Genomic DNA, 22,406 nt, shown 5'->3' with positions numbered 1-22,406 from the left:
GTCCAGAATTGGACCATATGAGATTTTTTTGGGATTGTGCATCACAGTATTTTTTTTTTTTTTTTTTTTCCAAATCTCAGAAGAAGTCAGTTAGCTTTTGGGCTCAAGAGATTTGTGTAGTGCAGCAGCAACAGCTGCAAATGCAGTGCAGTAGTTAAGTGCAGTTGCACATGTTAGTAGCATTGCCAGCACTTGGCACCTGATCATGAGGCAGCAGCAGACAGCGGCTTCTCAATTCATCACCATTGCAACCAAAAGCAGCAGCATATTGCAGAGGTAGCAGTGTGCGAGTGTCAACTCATATGGTGCCAGGCACACTTGGCTTTGCTCCATGGTGACTTCTCAATGCATCGCCAGTTCAACCGGAAGCAGCAGCATTTCTGCAAAGGTAGCAGTGTGTGAGTGTCAACTCATATGGTGCCAGGCACACTTGGCTTTGCTCCACGGCTGGTGAGCTGTCTACAGAGGTGGCATCTCCTCCTAGTGTGGCAGTGTGCAGCAACTCTAAGCAGCAGGTGTCAATTCACACAGCACCAAACAGTGCCTCCAAGCAGCAAGCAAAAGTCCACATGGAGTAGGCAGCATCTCCAGACAGCAGTCAGTAGTCCACATCCCAATCAGTGGATCCAGAGCAGCAGAGAGGGCATATAACACATTTAAGTTAATTACAGTCAGCAGGTACGTAGTAAATTTGTGTTTATAACCATCGGCTATGGCCGCTGAAATCAAGATATCCTAGAGTGATGTGGGTCAGATGGTATTGGTAGTGTTGCAGGCAGCCCTAAAATTCTGAGAGAGAACCCTATGAGATCTGAATTTGGCGAGGTGAGAGAGGCTAGAGGATAGTCTCACAGAAATTGAAAATAATGTAAAAATTGTAGTGAGAATTATTATTAAAGTTGATGGGGTAGAAAAGAGATCAGTAGCTGAGAAGAAACCTGAATCCCAAGAGCAGAACCAAAGTCAACCTAATCCCAACACTGAGGCTTGCCTCTCCCAGTTCATACCACCATCCACCGATGACACACCTACTCTCCCATCTAATCACCCCTTGGTCACATTCCTGCAATTCCTTCTCTCCAACTTAGCCTCTCCATATTTCCAAAGAGCACTTCCTAAGAAGAAAGGAGAGCTGTACATGACCTCAAAACAGATCCAGAACTAATCATCCTCCATACAGACAAAGGCTCCACTACTGTCATAACTAATTGTAGTGATTACCCAACAGAAGGCTTCTGCCGACAATCTGACTCCTACACATACAAACTCTGCCATGGTTATCCTATTCCAGAAATCCAACATAAACTTCAATTCCTACTGAAATCTGTAGGCCCATCCTAGATCCTCTTCCATGACTACATCTTCCTCATCACCCCAGTGACACCCTGCACACCCACCTTCTACATGCCTCCCAAAATCCACAAACCCAACAATCTTGGTCGCCCCTTTGTAGCTGGATATTGTGCTCTTGCTGAAAGAATTTCCACTTTTATTGACTGACACCTCCAACCAATTGCCCTTGCATCTCACATCAAAGATATTAACCACTTTCATCACTGACTCTGTACCATCCCCACCCCTTTGCCTCCTGGATCTCTAATCATCACTGTTGATGCCACCTCTCTATACACCAACATCCCTTATGCCCACAACCTTGCTACTATCAAACACTACTTCTCCCATTGTCCTTCAGATTACAAACACACTGCCTCATTCCCCATGCAACATAAAAATTATGTCCTATATATCCTGACACACAATTACTCCTTCTTTAACAGTCCACAGCAAAACCATGGGCATCCACATGACAGTCACCTACACTGACCTTTTTATGGGCCATCTAGAGGAAATTAACCACATGGTGCCTGTTCGTCTTGAACATGTCCAAAAGAACAGACACCACACATTCATATAATTGAAACCTATCAAGTCTTCCAGAACCCCAAACCCCCTGTCTAGTACAGGTTCACTGATGATAGCTTCATGACACCTGAAGCAAAGACACCCTATCCTCACTCTTCCACAACCTCAACACCTTCTCTCTAACTCACTTCACCTGGTCCTCCCCAATCCAATGTGCCAGCTTCCTGACCATTAACCTTCACCTCTCTGGTGGCTACTGTGATGGTACCTAACAGTTACTGCTAGTGTAATAGCTCTTCCTAAACAGCATCCCATGCAAGCAATCCAGATGTATCTTCATCTTTGGTTACTTGTACTTTAGGTACTGGGGGCATGCACAGCTCTGTTTAAAAAGAATACATGATGTAGTCATAGGGATGATCTATGCACATCTGCTTTCATGCCCTGCAGATAAGTCACTGCAATAATAACTTGTAGTTGTGGTCCTGCAGTCAAATAGTCTATGCATTGGCTAGAATTGCAAGTTAATAAAATGCACAGAAATATAACATTAAGTATATGCAAATAATTTAATAAAAGAGTTGTTTTCTAATATCTGTAATTGATGAAGACATCAGAGAATTATGTTGAATAATGTTTATTCAAGAAAGGACATCTCACATAAAAGGGATGTGGTCCTATAATATTCAGTTAAAATGCAGACAGAAAATATCCTTATCAAATGCAGTAATGTTATGTTGAGAGCAATACGAGAACGGTAGCAAACTCCTGAAACTAAATTGTTACCAAAGACTCATGAAAACTAAGTCCATTCCATGATCACAATATCCAAAAGATTCTCCAGCTTAAAACAGTTCCAAGTTCAACATGATGATTCACAAATTAAAAAACTTTATAAAAAGAATAGTAACTCATACCCTGTCTATTCTCAGTTCCATAAATCAAGCAGCAAAAATTAGAGCCCCAGTCTGGAGCACATTCAAACCTTTTGAAATATAAAGCCCCTTCAAAAGTTAGAGTATTGCAGTGGTCATTCATTGCCCAGAAACAATCACCTATACAACTGAAATGCAAATGTTACTCTAGACAGGTCTGTCTTCCTCCAGAAATTGCCACAAAGTGTTCTGAATTGCTCCCTTGAGTTCTCCACTCAAAAAGTTCCAGTGTCCGCTTTACTCCCATTTTGTTCTACTACTTTTAAATGCATATCTATTGAGAATCCTTCCAAAATAATGTACATCACAGAATTAATTCACATGGTATACCCTGAAAAACTTAACTTATACTTTGCACGTAACTACATGTTTTACTCTCACAAGCAATTAAAATTTTACTGAGGTCTGATGACCTCCACACACCAAATTTCGTGCAAACATTAATTACAAATAAACTGCACATATTACATGAAAAACCCATCCAAAATCGAAATTTGATCCCCAAATCTTATGTACAGTACAACTCATTCCCCTCTCACATAAATAATGAAATTAATTTTTGTTCTGCTGACCTCACTGCACAATTTACCATTCACATCTTAAATTTACCCAATTACCACTTGCTCAAAACAGAAGTATCCCCAAAAATTCTTAAGAAAACTACAGATGAAATTACACTTATTTACTCACTTACACTATAATCATCACATTTTTCATGTGTAAGGTGCAACTCTGCTACCATTACCTCTTATAGCATTTTTCTCATCAGAATGAATACTGGTTAAATCTTAGCTTTTTGCATTTTTTTAACCGCTCAACTTAAGCCTCTTTCCTCGTTCACCAAGAGACTCTTACATTTGCAGCTCAATTTCCTGACTTTTTTGTTCGAGAAATGCACACTTTCTTTCTTCATCAACATCATTTATTTCATTTACTGGTTGCACATTTTTAATTTCACCCTTCTCTAAACACTGCTCCCTTGAGTGATCAGTTTGGAAGTCCCTTCCTTTTTCCTCCATACTTATGATACACAATATAATTTCAGAATAACCTTCAGTCTTATCATCCATTCCTAGAGTCTCCTGATCTACCTCCAACTCATCTGAAGGATTTAAATCATCCTCAAAAACTGTCATTTCATCATCTTTGTAAGCCTCAATACACTGCTTGCTTCCTCAGAATTAACCGTATCAGAAGCTGCAACATTCTCATAACTAACCACACAAATTAAAACTTCCTCTCAATTAATCAAATCCTCATTTATTTCGACCCTTCTTTACTTACAACATCCATTATATCCATCTATACATTATGGAAACCAACTTCTACTGATACTCCATATAAATTGTTGCTAATGCAGTGTCCCACATTAGACTCACAGTATACGAGTACATGAATTTTGCCAAACTCGGATCTAACACTTTCTCCCTTCATTTTTTCTACTCTCAGATTTCTCTGACACTTTGTGTTCTGATCCATTACCTGACACAATACCTTCGCATTCATATTCCACATCCAACAATAATTCATGCTTTCATCAGGAGCCACTGGGTGACTTCCATCAATCAAAATAAATGCACAAATGCCTTCCTCTGAGTATCTCAATCAGTAGCTTCAACCTTTAGAACATCAGCACCTAAAATATCATCTTCATCTCCCTTTAACAATATATTACCCACATCTGCTGATACATAATGAAATTCATCACCAGCTGACAAGACTGTTGCTATGCCACCTTCAAAAATACCTTCACATATTTCTGTCAATATGACACAAAATTCATTTCCAGCTGATGAGACTACGGCTTTGCCACTTTCACAGATAGCTTCATCTACTTTCACCTACATTACTATAATTGTTGTGATTGTCATACATTCCACCTCTACCAAATTCAGATCCATTTCAGCCTCTCTTCTGATCACAGGATCTTTCTACAAACACATATTCACACCATCACTAACTTCCCTTTCAAAAAGTACATTTTTCAGCCCCATATCCTCATCAGATTTATCCACACATTTTACAGTCTTTCTTGTGCCTTCTTTGACTTGCACTGCTTAAAATTATTCCCTACTTTTTCTTACTTGTTGTAACTTCTATCTCCAACAGTTGAGGCTTTTTTGCTGAATTTCTGACACATAGAATTTTTAAAATAACATGTCCTTTTCAACACTAGTTTATTTTGCCACCTCTGCACCTGACCTGTGGAGATCTCTAATTACCTGCCCCCGTATTCTGGCGTTACATTTTGTGAGGCTCCTGCCCCTCAAATCTTCATTCCCAATTTTGATTTTCATTGTGAAAGTTTCTGTTTCCATTCCCCCTGTGAAAATTATTGTTACAATGATAATTATTTTGGTGTTTATTGTAATTCCAATTCTGATACACATTTCCCTGTCTGCTGTTCCCATTATGTGGCTTGAATTTAAAAATCTGTTCAAGTTTTGCAATGAAATGTAAAAACTCATCAATGGAATTTGTTGGATTTTGTACGAGATCCTACTGCACAAATTCCAGTAAGTGTCTCTTAAGCATTGTAATCTGTTAGGCAGTTCATGCACACAAAATTCGCAAAGACCCATTTCCATGTTTGAGATTTGGTCCACTTAAGAACTCATTCTGAAGTCACATTTGTTTTACTTCACTCAAGAACCAAAAAATTTGAGAAACTTCTTAGGAAGTAAATGAAGCACTCATTAAATTTTCCCATGATTGCGCATGCCATCAAGATGTCTTGTAACTAATTTAATTTCTGCCTTCTTCTGAGAGTCCTCTCACTAAACTATCTCTACACACAGCAAGAAAACCAAATGGATAGCATATTACATTATTTGCAAAACACTTTTTGGTTCTTTTTTTTCAGTTACTTCTCCTCTGTGTCCTCAGTGTTTGCTTGCTTGTGCTCTCTGCAGTTGACCTAACTCAATTCATTCAATTTCACAGTCAACAAATGACACATGTGATGACTTGCTTCAGGATGGTGCAGACAGCTCCAAACAAGGTGCTGGACCCAATGGCAGCACCACTGCCTGCACCACCTGCATATGTGCCACCATTTCATGATGAGATGAGGGAAGAATGCACAGAGCTCCCAGCACAGTTCAATGCACGCACATCATGGCATACGACATACTGATAAACATTCTTGTTTCTTGCCCATGGCAGGAGTGACTGTTTATCACTCGTGTGCAAAATTGTTTCCCACATTCCACGCTGAACTAGTACCATGCGAGGACCGACTGCAGGACCTTACAAAGTATTAAGAGGGCAAGGGGCAAGTCAAGTGGCAGCTGTCCATTACAAATTCTTCAGGTTGCATTGGCAACAAGGACAGACATACGGTTCGAGGGTGACTGAATTGCAAGGCCTTACTAGACAGTGAAGTTTCAAACAAATATTACAGGGATGCAATAGTTTCTGGTGTTATCATGCTCAGTGTAGATGACTTACAAATTTGGAAACAGATTCTTAAATACCTACATCTACATCTACATCTACATTTATACTCCGCAAGCCACCCAACGGTGTGTGGCGGAGGGCACTTTACGTGCCACTGTCATTATCTCCCTTTCCTGTTCCAGTCGCGTATGGTTCGCGGGAAGAACGACTGTCTGAAAGCCTCTGTGCGCGCTCTAATCTCTCTAATTTTACATTCGTGATCTCCTCGGGAGGTATAAGTAGGGGGAAGCAATATATTCGATACCTCATCCAGAAACGCACCCTCTCGAAACCTGGCGAGCAAGCTACACCGCGATGCAGAGCGCCTCTCTTGCAGAGTCTGCCACTTGAGTTTGCTAAACATCTCCGTAACGCTATCACGGTTACCAAATAACCCTGTGACGAAACGCGCCGCTCTTCTTTGGATCTTCTCCATCTCCTCCGTCAACCCGATCTGGTACGGATCCCACACTGATGAGCAATACTCAAGTATAGGTCGAACGAGTGTTTTGTAAGCCACCTCCTTTGTTGATGGACCACACCTTCTAAGGACTCTCCCAATGAATCTCAACCTGGTACCCGCCTTACCAACAATCAACTTTATATGATCATTCCACTTCAAATCGCTCCGCACGCACACTCCCAGATATTTTACAGAAGTAACTGCTACCAGTGTTTGTTCCGCTATCATATAATCATACAATAAAGGATCCTTCTTTCTATGTATTCGCAATACATTACATTTGTCTATGTTAAGGGTCAGTTGCCACTCCCTGCACCAAGTGCCTATCCGCTGCAGATCTTCCTGCATTTCGCTACAATTTTCTAATGCTGCAACTTCTCTGTATACTACAGCATCATCCGCGAAAAGCCGCATGGAACTTCCGACACTATCTACTAGGTCATTTATATATATTGTGAAAAGCAATGGTCCCATAACACTCCCCTGTGGCACGCCAGAGGTTACTTTAACGTCTGTAGATGTCTCTCCATTGAGAACAACATGCTGTGTTCTGTTTGCTAAAAACTCTTCAATCCAGCCACACAGCTGGTCTGATATTCCGTAGGCTCTTACTTTGTTTATCAGACGACAGTGCGGAACTGTATCGAACGCCTTCCGGAAGTCAAGGAAAATGGCATCTACCTGGGAGCCTGTATCTAATATTTTCTGGGTTTCATGAACAAATAATGCGAGTTGGGTTTCACACGATCGCTGTTTCCGGAATCCATGTTGATTCCTACATAGTAGATTCTGAGTTTCCAAAAACGACATGATACTCGAGCAAAAGACATGTTCTAAAATTCTACAACAGATCGACGTCAGAGAGATAGGTCTATAGTTTTGCGCATCTGCTCGACGACCCTTCTTGAAGACTGGGACTACCTGTGCTCTTTTCCAATCATTTGGAACCTTCTGTTCCTCTAGAGACTTGCGGTACACGGCTGTTAGAAGGGGGGCAAGTTCTTTCGCGTACTCTGTGTAGAATCGAATTGGTATCCCGTCAGGTCCAGTGGACTTTCCTCTGTTGAGTGATTCCAGTTGCTTTTCTATTCCTTGGACACTTATTTCAATGTCAGCCATTTTTTCGTTGGTGCGAGGATTTAGAGAAGGAACTGCAGTGCGGTCTTCCTCTGTGAAACAGCTTTGGAAAAAGGTGTTTAGTATTTCAGCTTTACGCTTGTCATCCTCTGTTTCAATGCCATCATCATCCCAGAGTGTCTGGACATGATGTTTCGAGCCACTTACTGATTTAACGTAAGACCAGAACTTCCTAGGATTTTCTGTCAAGTCGGTACCTAGTATTTTACTTTCGAATTCACTGAACGCTTCACGCATAGCCCTCCTTACGCTAACTTTGACATCGTTTAGCTTCTGTTTGTCTGAGAGGTTTTGGCTGCGTTTAAACTTGGAGTGAAGCTCTCTTTGCTTTCGCAGTAGTTTCCTAACTTTGTTGTTGTACCACGGTGGGTTTTTCCCGTCCCTCACAGTTTTGCTCGGCACGTACCTGTCTAAAACGCATTTAACGATTGCCTTGAACTTTTTCCATAAACACTCAACATTGTCAGTGTCGGAACAGAAATTTTCGTTTTGATCTGTTAGGTAGTCTGAAATCTGCCTTCTATTACTCTTGCTAAACAGATAAACCTTCCTCCCTTTTTTTATATTCCTATTAACTTCCATATTCAGGGATGCTGCAACGGCCTTATGATCACTGATTCCCTGTTCTGCACTTACAGAGTCGAAAAGTTCGGGTCTGTTTGTTATCAGTAGGTCCAAGATGTTATCTCCACGAGTGGGTCCCTCCTTGCAATAGGTTCTTCAGATTCTAGACTATAAAGATTCCTACAGAAGCACAGCAGACAGTTTTGAGGTAGCACCTGTTTGTTCAATGGACAGACACAGTAAACAGACCTTGTAGCCAGCTTGCAGACAGTGGCCCTGCCGGCCAGTCACAGCACTCACATAAACATGAGTCACATGTGGCACAAGGTATGGAGGCATCCTCTTGCTGTAATATCACAAATGCTCACTGATCTTTCCCTGCCTGTGAAGTGACTTGCTTCTTTTGCAGTAAATGGGGACATGTACAGTCTGTGTGCTTACAGAAACATAACACACCTCCTTATGCTACTGCTTCCTGCAAGTCTAAGTCACAAACAGTCTGTAATGTGCTTTTAAAGCCTCACATTGTAATTAGTGCAAAACAACAGTGTAATAGCTGCTCATAAAATGGTTCCAACTCGTCTGCAGTGCCTCTTGAAGACAAGAAACTTTTTGTCTCTCTTACTATTGCTGGAAAATCAATCTGATTGTAGCTTGACACTGAGCTTCAATGACTTTGCTCAATTATAGCACTTACAAATTACTTGGCAAACCTAAGTTGTGCACATCATGCCATACACTGATGGCATATAACAGCCAAGACATACTTGTCTTCAGCACTTGCAGCTTTCTTGCAACTTTCTGAGAGTTGACAAAGACAGTGACATTTACAGTGATTTCCTTCTGAGATAGTGCTAATATTTTTGGTCTAGACTATTTTTATTTGTTTGAGATAAGCATTCAGGAAACATACTTTCTGTTTCTTCCTTTGATCATCGGCACAGTGTTGCTATTTTATGTGCCAAATCCCAGGCTTTGTTTTGTGTCAGTTTAGGCAAAAATAATAATTTTCTTGCCCATATCACAATGAAGGACAATGCACAGCCATGTTTTGTTAGAGCTCATCCTCTCTCTCAGGCTCTTCAAGAACAAGTGGCTTAGGAACTTACTGCTCTGCAAGACATCAGTGGGTGTCCCCTCTCGTTATTCTAAAGAAGCCATCCAGCGGATTCTGATTGGGCACCAACTTTAAGAAAACTATGAATTCTCAGTCAGTCATTGCCAGTTATCCCTTGCCACACCTAAAAGAACTAATGGATATATTATGCACCATTCATTACTTTTCCAAAATTGATTTGCACGATGCATGTTTGCATGTCCCTCAAGACAATCAGCTGCAAGAGGTCTTTTTCACTAATAGTCATTTGGGTCTCCTCAAAAAATTTTGAGATTGTCCTTTGGCCGTTCTTCTGTACCCACCACATTTCAGCACTTTCTGCAGCAGCTGACTACAAAAATTTCTTTTTTCTTGAATTATTTAGATGATATTGTCACCTCAGGTCATACTCCTGAAGAACATAACAGTAATCCTTGCACTCTCTTTTTGAGTGTTGTCTGCAACTGGTTTCAGATGTAATAGAGAAAAATGTGTGTATTGTTAGACTGAACTTGAGTAGTTAGGATATGTCATTAACAGTCAGAGTGTTCACCTATTGAAATCTCATTTGCTTGCTATCTATGACCTTCCACCCATATGCAGTGAGTGAGAATTGCAGTCTGTTAGGGGAAAACACATATTAGATCTGATTTATTCCTAACACTGCTGAAATTATGGTTCCTTTACATTGCTTGTGCAGAAGAATGTTCCTTTTGTTTGGTCACAAGAGTGGCAGTTTACTTTCCAGAAGTCGAAAGATGCTTTGCTTAGTGATTGATGCCTTGTTCATTTAGATCCAGCCAAATCTGTTGTCTTGGTTGTGGAGGTTTGCTCTCCTTGCATCAGGTCAGTTTTATCACATGAAGTTAGCTCTGTTGACAAGCCAACTGCCTTTGCTTCAAAATTCTTGAACAAGGTTCAGTGAAATTATTTGCAAACTGAAAAGGAGGCTCTTGTCACTGTCTGTTGTGTCGCTAAGTTTCGTGAGCATCGTTTTGGCAGAAAGTTTTACTTGGTGACTGACCATAAATCTCTACAATCTTTATTTAGCCCTTCTCAGTCAGTCCCTACTCGAACAGCACGGAACCTGCAATGTTAGTATCTTCTTTTGTCAAATTATCAATATGAGATTGTGTATCAGCCGATTTCTAGGCATGCTAATGCAGATGGTCTTATTCATTTCCCTGTTGGCCCAGATTCTGTATTTGATGAGTCCTCTGATTCTTGTTGCTACAATGATGCACAAGACATACATGCTTTGCTGCTTAATACCAGAAAATTGCCCAAGCCACAGTAATGAATCCTGATTTGCAGATTCTGTTGCACTGTATCCACACTGGTTGGCCGCGTTCAGCCAGACAGATCCATAGAGAGATAGTTCGCTGATATTTTGTCCACTGGCATGCCATTGCAGGTCACTAAGGTCCCAAGGTCATTGGGGATTCATTCACACCAAGCAGTTATCATGACATCATTGCACTTGGCATGAGTGAGGTGGTCAAATTGAACAGTTGACTTTTCAGTGCCAAATCTGTACTGAACATCAGTCCGCCCCACCTCAGCAGTTCTATGAATGGGCCAAAACCTCAGGCACCGTAACAATGTTTGCAATTCGATTTTGTGAGTCCTCACTGGAATACGTACTGGTTCATTGTCATTGACACTTCCAGGAAATTTACCTTTGTGTCTCTCTGCTATGGCTCATTCCACAATCCAGACCTTGTTGTCAATCTTTTGCCTCAAGAATTACATGAAGTGATTGTGACAGACAACAGACCTCAATTTGTTGCGACTGAGTCTAAACAGTTTTTCAACACATCTTTAGTGCACCATTCCACCTGCAATCCAACGGTGAAGATAGATGCATTTATGAACATTTAGGCAATGGATGGACAAACTTCATGTCTCCCACACATGGGATGAAGCTCTGTTGTTATTCTTGTCTTCCTACCACTCTCAAACACATGATGGACTATTGGTGGTGGAGTTGTTACATGGATGGCACCTTTTTTTAATTGCTGCCTTGCCATGGCGGGTGGTGCCCACTCTGCCCAGACAGGCAAAATGTCACACTAACAATTTGGTCTTTTATAGATTGCATGGTGAATGGGGGCACTGGGGGCAAGGCACCAATGTACATTTTCTTGCACTTTCTATGTTTCTCCTGTAGGGACTGAAAGTATTATTGCTGCAACATCATCAGAATCAAATTCGTCCATGTGAATTGCATGATCCTGCCACAGGCTTTCAGATTCCATGCCTGCCTGTATGAAGCAGTTCTCACTGCATCTGGCTCCCACAGATGCCTGCCATTGGTGCTGGTCCTGGAGATGATGGAAGTCAACACCATTTCACAGTTGTCACTCTCTCAATAGCCACCATCATCTGGGGATGGGCTTTTCTTTGCAGCAAATGTCCCATTTGCTATTGAGCCCTCTGCAGTCATCAACTGTGCAAAACCAGTCTGCATATGTAAATCAGTGACTACTTTACAGTCAAATTATGTTTAAGCATTTAATATAACTTATATTCAGATACAACAGAATATCCATCAAGGGGGACTGCTTAATAAATGATAAGATTCTTGATAGTCGTCTGCAGCTCGTGGTCGTGCGGTAGCGTTCTCGATTCCCACGCCCGGGTTCCCAGGTCGGGGTCAGGGATTTTCTCTGCCTTGTGATGACTGGGTGTTGTGTGCTGTTCTTAGGTTAGTTAGGTTTAAGTAGTTCTAAGTTCTAGGGGACTAACGACTATAGATGTTAAGTCCCATAGTGCTCAGAGCCATTTTTCTTGATAGTCTCCTATGACAAGAGACATATCCTCAAGAGGCTCTGTCTTCATTTTCTGCTCTCCCCCTGGATGTGGGTGTGTGTCCTCTGCCCCATTTTTGAGCAAGTGTTCCCAGATGGGCTCAGGGCATATGCCTGAGTGCAGGCGGGAGCTTGGCACTGTTCTCAGTTTCGGCACCTGTCTCCTCATTGCCACATGCATCCATCCATCCCCCCCCCCCCCATCATTATCATTCAGTCATCCACTTTAAATGATGATGGTGAGGAGGTTTGGGGGAGGTGAATGTGGTATCACATATCGATACAACCCCACGGGCATAATACATTTGGCAATGGAATTTCAAGTTTCTGTCAGATGCCAGCAGCGGTGATGCATGATCCAATGGACCCAACAATGGTACACGCCCACTGAGCCACACCTTCAGGTGCTCTGTACCACGGGCCCCCGTTGCCACTGAAGCATAGGACAGCGGGTGGAAGCCAGATACCCCACTCGCAGTTGGAGCCACTTCGCTATGTGTAGCTAGGCAGACACTGACTAGTCACAAACCTGGCTCCTTTGTTCATGCTTTAGTACAGAGAGTCTCATCTTGTTGACACTGAGAGTTGGACTCTATTTCTTGCTGCATTGTTTGTAATGATTCCTTGTTTGCTTTGAGAAATACAAGTTAAGTAAATCTTCTGTTTACTGTGTTAACTTTTTCACTGACCATCTCTGCTCTTGTCTTCCTATTACAACAGCTGCCACTCCACTCTGAAACCTGCCTCTCCTTATCATTGTGTACAAAGTTGTACACAACAAAAATTATATGTTTTTTGTACACAGAAAAATAGAAGAGTTAAAACAGTGATAATAGTTATACTAAATAATTATGAATTAATGATCGAATGTTCCAGAATGCGACACTTTAGAAACTTTGCTTACATTCTGCAGTTAAGGAATTTTTACATTTTGCATTTAAGTGATTTTACATTAACAATAAGAAAATTTCTGGATGGAACAATATGTAAGATAAGAAAAATGCAAACACTTATCTATAGAGGATTGATGCGTGGTGCACAGAAACACATAATAAAATCAGTTAACATTAACTTTCTGGCACTTGCTTTTTTTCTAGTGACACACAACCATACAGACTCCCAAGCATACACACTCATGGTAGCAGGGGGACTGATTATTAAAAACTGATTACCAAAGCTGTTGTCTGGGTAGATAGATGTGGAGAGGAGGTAGGGAAGGATGCACAAAGCAAGAAAGGGGTAGCAGGATAGTGTGAGACAGGTATTTTATCATATGACCCAGCAGCTGTACAACTAGATGAAAGGAGATCATAAGGCACATGTCCACTAACAAGTAACTTCTGCAAGTGACTTCTGCAGGCTCTTGCTGAGGTGTTTACATAAGAACAATGACTTGCACAAGTTTGCTTCTGCAAGTAGTCTGGGCAAGTTAATTTCAGCAACCAGCTGCAAGTACTTACAGAAGTGTTTCCACTAGAGGCATGCCATGAGAGCAGCAAATAGATGTTTATGTTGTCATGCTATAAACCATAACACCTGCCATCATAGTTGCATTATTATTATTATTATTATTATTATTATTATTGACGATAAATTGTGACAAAAGTTAAAATGAAAATAAATCTTTGGGCGAAGAAATGGATAGAGAGGCATACATATTTATGAAGAAACACTATTAAATGAATTACAATAAGAGGACTTTAACCAAATAATTTATGAGAATGTTTATGCAACTTTTGAAAATCTGTATATGGTACAATAAAATATTTGAAACCACGATACAATAATTATGTAAGTTCTATCACAAAGAGTAACCTTTTAATTTTCTTCAACTTTCACCAATAGTATTTATTACAGTTACTAAAAATGTAATTCAGTTGTAATCAGGATACAAAAATGCTAAGATTGATAACCAAGAGATCACCTTTTAATTCCTCTTCAGTTTTTACAAACATTATTTATTACAAATGTAATAGATTTATGTTTACACTAAGATTAAAGATCAGCTAAAATTTAAAGATGCCTCTACTGTCATTCTATTTTCCCTTCTGGTGAAACAAACTAATTGTTTGATTTTTTCACATTTTCTTGGGTTACAGTGGCCATGTATATATGTTTATGGTTTCCCATGGTACATTTGTTCAGTTGATCTGTTATTGTGCCATTCTCATTTTCAATACTGACATTGTGGTACAAGTTCTGAACACACAAAAAGTTTAGAAAAACTTTCAACATCTGGCAAGTCAGGCAACCACTTGTAGTGAGCTACAAGAAACTGTTTCCACTTGTGGAAGCTATTTCTGCAAGAAGTTGAAAGTTGTGGAAGTCAACTTGCTGAGGGTTGTTCCACGTCAAATAAATTGTGTATGTAGCTTCTGCAAGTGACTTGCAGAGACAGATAGGGGACAGAGTAAGGGATAGGGGGTGCAAAAAAGGGTAGAGAGCAGTTTAGAAAAGGAGGAGAGGGAGCGGGAATTGAGATCTGAAGATGCTGAAAGCCTAACTATATATGTTAGATATGTAGTTAGCAATGACAAGTTTCCGGTGCACTCTTTCTTACAGTGCACAGGATACTCACATAGACAAAGCCACATTATGGCAATCCATACACCATGCAGTCCATGGACAGCTAACTCCTGCCCTGCTACTGATAAGTAAGTTTCTGACTAGTCTACACCAAGAATGTATTGTATTGAATCACCAACTACACTGGAATTCATTGTACCTCCAGAGGAGAGTACCTTCTTACTGTGCTACCATCTTGCAACAGTGGAGGTCAGGGCCAACTGCACCTGCCTCCATGAGTTAATATGTTTACCAATAGTGGGTACCAATGCCAGATATGAGTGCTATTCAATACACCAGTATCCTATAAGATGGGGGATCTTACAGAATTTTGTAACTATAAGGATGAATGAAATTTTGTTGGTTACACCAGATAAGAAGGGCCAGTCTTCAGTGTCAGGACAAGCTGTAGCAACCTCAAAGAAAGCAGATTACGGAGTGCCCTTCTGTGAGTGTCCAAACTGTCACAGAAACATGCAAGGTAAAACTGTTTATTGGAGGAGTGTGGGTGGGGAGGGGAAGGGCAGAATCCGCAGGAGGATTCCTGCAGGACATCCTTTCAAGACAACCATATTTCCAGAAGACAGAACCTCATTGGGTATATTCTATATATAATCCACTTGCAGTTATTCCATTGGCTATCAGCAGGGGATCTCAAGGGAACAGAACACTTAGAACTAAAGAACAGTAGGGTACAATTCACCAGCATGAGGTGTGATGTCTCAACGGCCGGCGCTGGAAAGAAAGTGTGCATTAAGAGGAACAGGTGTTTCATTATATTTACCAGATATCACAAGCTGAAGTGGTATAATGGCTCAAGTTTGCTTTTGCACTGCTGAGTGTACATAGTTCATGTAGTAATCTGTGACCCTGGTGCTGTTCATAATACCATTTGCCCTGAATATCTTCTTATGGTCACCTTTTCATCAATTATTTGTGCAGTGGTCCTAGTATTTAGTGCCACTAATTGTACTGTGGAATTCTGCCTCTGTCTGAAGAGGGTCAAGAGCTGTAAAAGAGCTAATATTCTCTAGCAACTAGCTACAAAATCATGTAACCACTCTTTAATGAACTCTTCTATATTTTTAACATTTTGCACAAACCATTACAATACTGAGAGTACAGGTCGCTCATTTACAACATCCTCATTGGCAGTTTGGACATGATACCGCATCGAATGACAGATAGCAAGTAAGAGATTACATAATAAAGCTTCTTTTGTTCTGAGGCTAGAGTATTGTCATAAGACCCCTTATTCTGTGGAGCCCAGATGAACCCCAAAACATGACAGCAAATTGTAAATGACTTCTTGATCACAATTAAAGACACTTGATCATTGTTGTGCCTTGTTGATACAGTGTACTCACATTTCTTGCTTCATATCTGCACACAAATCTGAAAAATGTGTGCACAATGGGCAGTCCTTTCTATGCTACTATTTAAAAATCATCTTTCTCCATAAACATCTTTCATCAGTACAGTAGAAAGAAGTGAGACTTGTTGCTATATTAAGAAACAACATGCTCCACTACATGGTAATACGAATTTCATCTGCACATAACATCTAAATCCTGGTCCTTGCTTGTACAGCCTAAGTTTATCATTGGCAAAGCATCTGCCTACTTGAACTTCTAGTCCATTACATAGTGGCTAAGTGAGTCAACCTCAAGGTATGAACAATTGCGGGTATATCAGTCTCCATACATCATGAGATTGTGTAAGCAAAGAAAAAAGACAGTCAATGTAGAAATTGTAAATTAGAGTCTAAGGTGATGTAAACACAATAACACTGTGTTATACTACATGATTCACAGGTTTAGCAATGGTCTGTGATTTGGAGGACCAAATCTTCCTAAAGAGAGAGGAATTTTGTGGCAACAACCACAGTCCAGACTTCACAACCTGTTGATAGGCAGGCAGGCAAGCTGCATTCTGGAATTCTACTGCTGGGTGCTAGAATACTGTTAGCATGCAGCATGGTCAGAGTCTGCCTCAGTGGTGGGCCAAATTTCCACATAAATCACCATAATGTTGCACTTCCATGGTCAGCAAAGTAACTTTCACAACAGAGCTGGCAACAACAACTATAAACACTCGCCATCCAGCCCCTAGCAGGACTAGTATCCATACACTATGACTGGTTGAGAACTCCTGACTCAGGTCAACACTGTCCCCACACAAGCTGATGGTCTGTTGTGGGGAAAAGCAGCTTCAACTTTGTCTAACAGCATCATCAGCTAGCTGCTGGTCTACAATCTGTTGCTAGACCTGATGGTTCTGCATTGGCCAATCCTGGGTTCAGCACTGGGCATCTGCGCACCAGGCCTTTTGTTCATGATCACTGTGGCATAAGCCCACAGGCCACTGTAGGTGCCTACCCTACATCAGCACAGCTGTCACGCTGGTCAAGGGGCGTCTGTTGAGGCAAGCACCACCGCCTTTCATATCCATGCACATCCATCACACAGCTGGGAGTTATGCTAAGATGGCAACTGCTGCCTGGGTAACCACACATGCCACTGAGGCATCATCACCACCTCTGTAAGGAAGAGTTGTAGAATAATGAATTTTATTACTGATTGAGCTCTCATGATTCCATACTTGCATGATACTGGCAGAATGCAACTCACAGCTCCTGCACATGCCATTCTGGAGCAGACCTGGCTAATAGTGGTGTGCAGACCTCCAACACAATTACAATTATCTGGATTGAATGGAGAATTACCTAATCTAAATTCCCTTGTGTGAAACCACAGACTCAGCTGCCAGGATAGCAGCCTCTGATGGGCTATGCACCCCTAATCAATTTAGGGAGACCCTACAGTTCTTAACACAAGGTCACAAGTATAGGAAGTCACAGCAGAGCTTTAGAACCTTTGAAGTCTCTGGTTCAATCTCTCATTTAACTCAGAATCAGGGGAGTCAGAATTAGCCCTTTGGAAAATGCTACAGATTGAATGCTTCTTTGAAATTCCGCAAGCAAGTCCAGTCTTCTCTGCCAATTATTGGAATGGTCCAAGTATGGCATCTGTACCCAGATAATATTCACCATTGATCCCAACATGGCTGCAATCTGCAATTGTTTGCACTCTGTTCTCTCAGTCACTACCAAAACAGCCTCTTCAGCATGTTGAATGAGTTGTCCACTATGAGCGTAAGCTGATCTTTCCTTTCTCTTGCTGTCATTTCCCTATGAGTACCATTAATCACTGTAAATTAAATCTCCCAATGATTACAGACCTCTAAACTTTTTATTTCCTTAAGGCGTAATGTGTCACAGTGGTTTCAATGAGAGACATTACCTGAAACCAGATTTTATTTATTTTATTTTTTATTTTTTTAGAGGGATGGGCAATCTCTCCGGTCCCTGCTTCCTCTGCACATGGCTTTAAGTCCTTCCACTGACATACTACTCACAATCGAGTAGATGAGTGGTGAAGGTCCTGTACTTCGTGTAGAGAAAGAAGAAGTTAGTCTTATTTTCCACAAGCATATATTCATGTTTCTAAATGTGGTTGCTGTAGGTCATTGTAAAACTATAATAAATATATTTTAACAGTTCATTTTTCATATGCTTTGGACTATATGATTAACTGTTATGTCATTAGGGAGGACCCAAATAAATAATTTCATCTTTTGCATTCTATAACATAATTTTAAACTGCTTCATTTTAAAGTACTCACTAATATTACTTCCATCCATTGATAGGAATGTGTATTGTCATTTTTTTAGTTGCAATTAAGGCTTTTCATTTACAAACAATTGAATAACAAAAGGGATATCGAATATACTATAATTAAAATGTCTGGAATTAGTAACAACCATATCATACTGCCAGCTTCCTATGCTATTGGCTGACATAACATCTGATCACCACATGATTACTGAAATTCATAAACCAAAGCCAGATTAACAATGTAAACAAAGTGTTTATTTGGGCTGCTATATTATATATTGAAATTCTATTCATACTAAAAAATAACATACTCATACTTGAAACAGGAGGCACATTGGGAATTGTGTACTCATATCATTTCACTCATTTTTCAGTGAACACAAAATATATGTAACTGTCTTTGTATCACATTTCATGCATTTCAGTTGTAACCACCAGCTGATAACATTTTTTTGTAATTATCAACAACTTTTGTACTTGCAATTAGCATATTTACTAAATACAACAATAAATCAATTGTTAACAAGAGCATGTAAGATATGCAAGAAATTGTGTGGGAACCCCAGTATGATGTAATATTTTGAGACATAATAAATTATACACCTGAAAGTATAACTGACGTTTCACATCATTTTAGTACTATGATGTTCTCTGGCCTGTTTTCCCTTAGGAAACAGGAAGTAATTAAATGAAGATGAGTTCTGGTCAACATTTGTTATTTTCAACAAACCCACCAAATTTAAAGAACATTATTTCCGCTAAAAAATTTCAAAATTAATATTTTGTCATTATGTTCACTTTTGAATTATTTTCTGTTGAAAACATTTATCCCCAGCACAGCAGTTACAGCAAATCTGTTGCAGGTTATAAATGAAGACTTGCAAGATATATGAGGAGATTATGTCTTATTCAGAAAAAGTGTAGCTTTGATGAGAATTTCTGTTAACGCATTTCAGACTGTGACATTAAAAGCCAATGTGTGAAATTATTTTTTAGCCTGAAGCTTTAGCTGGTATTTATTGAATTTTGGGATTATACTGGGCATGATAATCTCTATGGGGCAATTTGAACTGTAGGAGTGAAAATTAATGATGTCACTGACTGTTATTCTATGACAATATGTTTATCAGAAAACACTGATGTATCTCAAGTGCCTAATGTGGAAATGCTTGCAAATGGAAAAAGGCAGCTGCTATTAAAGAAATTTTAATTGATCTTAACTGTAAAGTTATAATCATTGGACTTCACATTAACATTGCTCTCACAGAATTAGTTCAGTAGTCCAGGAGAAAGCAGTACACATCCTAGATTTGAAATAGTCAAAAGTGGTGTTATAACTGGCTTAATCAATGTTTTGAGCTTATGTTCAAACAATATTACCAGTGCTGATATCTGTACAAATAAGTTTCACATGTAGATGTAGGTTCTTTTCCCTACTGTTAATAGTTATTCATTGTTAAAAATGTGTATTTTTCTGTTTCTACAAATGTTAAATTAAATGCAATAAAATTAACACAAGAAAATACTGCAATTTTAAGACATTTTTTATAGAAAAAAGAAGAAGAAGAATATTACGTGATATAAGACTCCCTTACTACTTCTTTGCAAAACAGCCAAATATAACTTCACTTTTAAACAGATGAAAGACACAGAGCATACAGTAGTCATGAAACATAGAAAAACAGGAAATTTTGCAGCTTCATAGTAATTCTGTAAATACATTTCATATATATTTTTCTGGTCTGATATTATCTGTCCTAAGGAATATTTTTTGTTTTTTTGTTTTTAAGGGATTGCTTTTTCAGAGACTATTTTTAGTTTCACATATTATAGCTAACAAGTCCTACATAAGCACTACTTTTCTAAAAAAGTCTCAAAACTTGTTAATAAAGTGGTCATTATGGGTACTTACAAAAATATTTTGATAAGAAAATATAACTTAAATATTTATATTCTGACTCAAATGTAATTTGCTTTGAAATGACTATAAAAAAAAGAAAACTCTTTATGAAACCTTCACTTACATATAAGAGACATAAGCATATATTTTGCACCACACATATTTTTAAAATAAAAATGTCGTATCTCTGAGTTTGTTTATCACTGGCAACCTCCCCTCATCCTCACATCCAAATCATTTCTTCATTTCTGCATTACCCTAATCCTTTGCCTCAGGTAATTGCTTTTCAGTTCCTTGCTACTGAGAGTCAGTTTTTAAATCTCTTTATGAGACTTGTTAATTTGGAAACCTTGTGTACTTCAACAGCATCAACACAAAGAATGAAAGAAACATGCAACATACATTTGGTGCTTAGGTTCTTCATGGAATGTTTTGCTTGAAAAACTGTACTGCCTGTTACTTTTCTAAGGCACTACACACTATGTGCTCCAGAAAGTTCAGTTGTATTAATTCTTCACATCACATAAATGTGCATTCTGTTCCTGGGACAGGCACAAATTTTAGCAGTTACAGGAAGGCAATTTGAAATCATAACCAATGTGCCTGTGCCTGAAACAGTAACTCAATGCTTTCACACTTCTTATTAATAAATGAGCTTAAAAAGCGAGTACCAGAGGCACATAAAAATCTGTAACAGCTTACTCAGAATCAACCTTTTTTTTTTTTTTTTTCAAAGTACGTCAATTATTATACAATGAATACAGTTTTGATATCACAGCAAAGATAATGTAGTGTATGCTAAAATAGTGGCATTATTTGTACAATATTTCTGACTGTGCTTAATAGTTTTAATTCTTTAGGGTACAACTGAAGTAAATATGTCACAGAAAATATACAAAAATCAGTTGCAGTTTTTTAGTCTCATTGTAAAAGCAATAGAATAAATAATATTTTATACCAAATACAGTAGAATTATTTGTGTAAAATATTAATGTTTATAATAAACAGTTTTGATGATCCAATATATAAATATGGGAAGATGTATCACAGAAGAGATATATCAACCTCATCCCACACTAGTGATGAAATGAGAGCAAGAAGGCACATATCTGCTCATAAGCAGCAAAATGAATAGCAGTTGTGGCAGCAGCTTTTAACAGACTTGGCCACAATCCTTTTAAGAGACTTGCAGAACCTTCTGTTTTTACTATTGTTGCTATACAGTGGAGTAACCCGTTGCACTGAAATACCTAAAAAATAAATTAACAGCATTTAAGAAAACTGAATACTATATTTTTCTGATTTTGATGAGACATTTTTTACTATTTGGTATTTACAACCTCCTGGTAACATCACATTACAGTCTACGTACAGAAAGGATTTTTGTAATATTGATCCTATCAAAAATAGAAGGGCACTGCATGCACCTCCAAATAAATAATCATCTATCAGACTTGAAGAACCTTCTGTTTCTACTATTGTTGCTGTACAGTGGAGTAACCCACTGCAGTGAAATACCTAAAAAATAAATTAACAACATTTAAGAAAACTGGATACTATATTTTTCTGATTTTCATTAGACATTTTTACTATTTGGATAGACTAAACATCTACTCGCCAAGTGGCAGCAGAACACACACATAAAAGACTATTATGATTGGCAAAGCTTTCAGAGCCAGTGGCTCCTTCTTCAGGCAGAAGGGTTGAAGAAGAAGGAAGAAGGGTGAAAGAAAAGGATTGGAGAGATCTAGGAAAAGGGGTAAATTTTGGGAAAGTCACCCAGACTGAGACCTGGATTTTTTAAATTGTGATAGCACTTGAAAACATTGTTTCCTTCACATAATCTTTATTTGTATCCAAACTAAGCGTAAGTGCAACACTTGTGGGCATATGTAAAACTTTGCACTTTCCAGTCATAGAATTCTACTAAAAGAATCTCTCTTGTTATGGTTATAAAG

General features: G+C 39.2%; 1 protein-coding gene across 3 annotated transcripts in view; it reads right to left on the bottom strand.

Moving 5' to 3' along the window:
- Positions 1 to 18,633: 18,633 nt before the first annotated feature.
- The window catches only part of LOC126174777 (mitochondrial thiamine pyrophosphate carrier-like), a 76,236-nt gene continuing 72,463 nt past the window's right edge, over positions 18,634 to 22,406 (bottom strand). For all 3 annotated transcript variants that reach the window (XM_049921120.1, XM_049921119.1, XM_049921121.1), the window contains exon 7: positions 18,634 to 21,698. In XM_049921120.1, the coding sequence (XP_049777077.1) occupies positions 21,525 to 21,698 (174 nt within the window). In that variant the 3' untranslated portion in view covers positions 18,634 to 21,524. The remainder of the gene's footprint in view (positions 21,699 to 22,406) is intronic.

The sequence above is a fragment of the Schistocerca cancellata genome, chromosome 3 (genome assembly GCF_023864275.1).
Source record: "Schistocerca cancellata isolate TAMUIC-IGC-003103 chromosome 3, iqSchCanc2.1, whole genome shotgun sequence".
Taxonomy (NCBI): domain Eukaryota; kingdom Metazoa; phylum Arthropoda; class Insecta; order Orthoptera; family Acrididae; genus Schistocerca; species Schistocerca cancellata.
The sequence above is the reverse complement of the archived record's forward strand: the minus strand, read 5'-3'. Positions and strand labels throughout refer to the sequence as shown.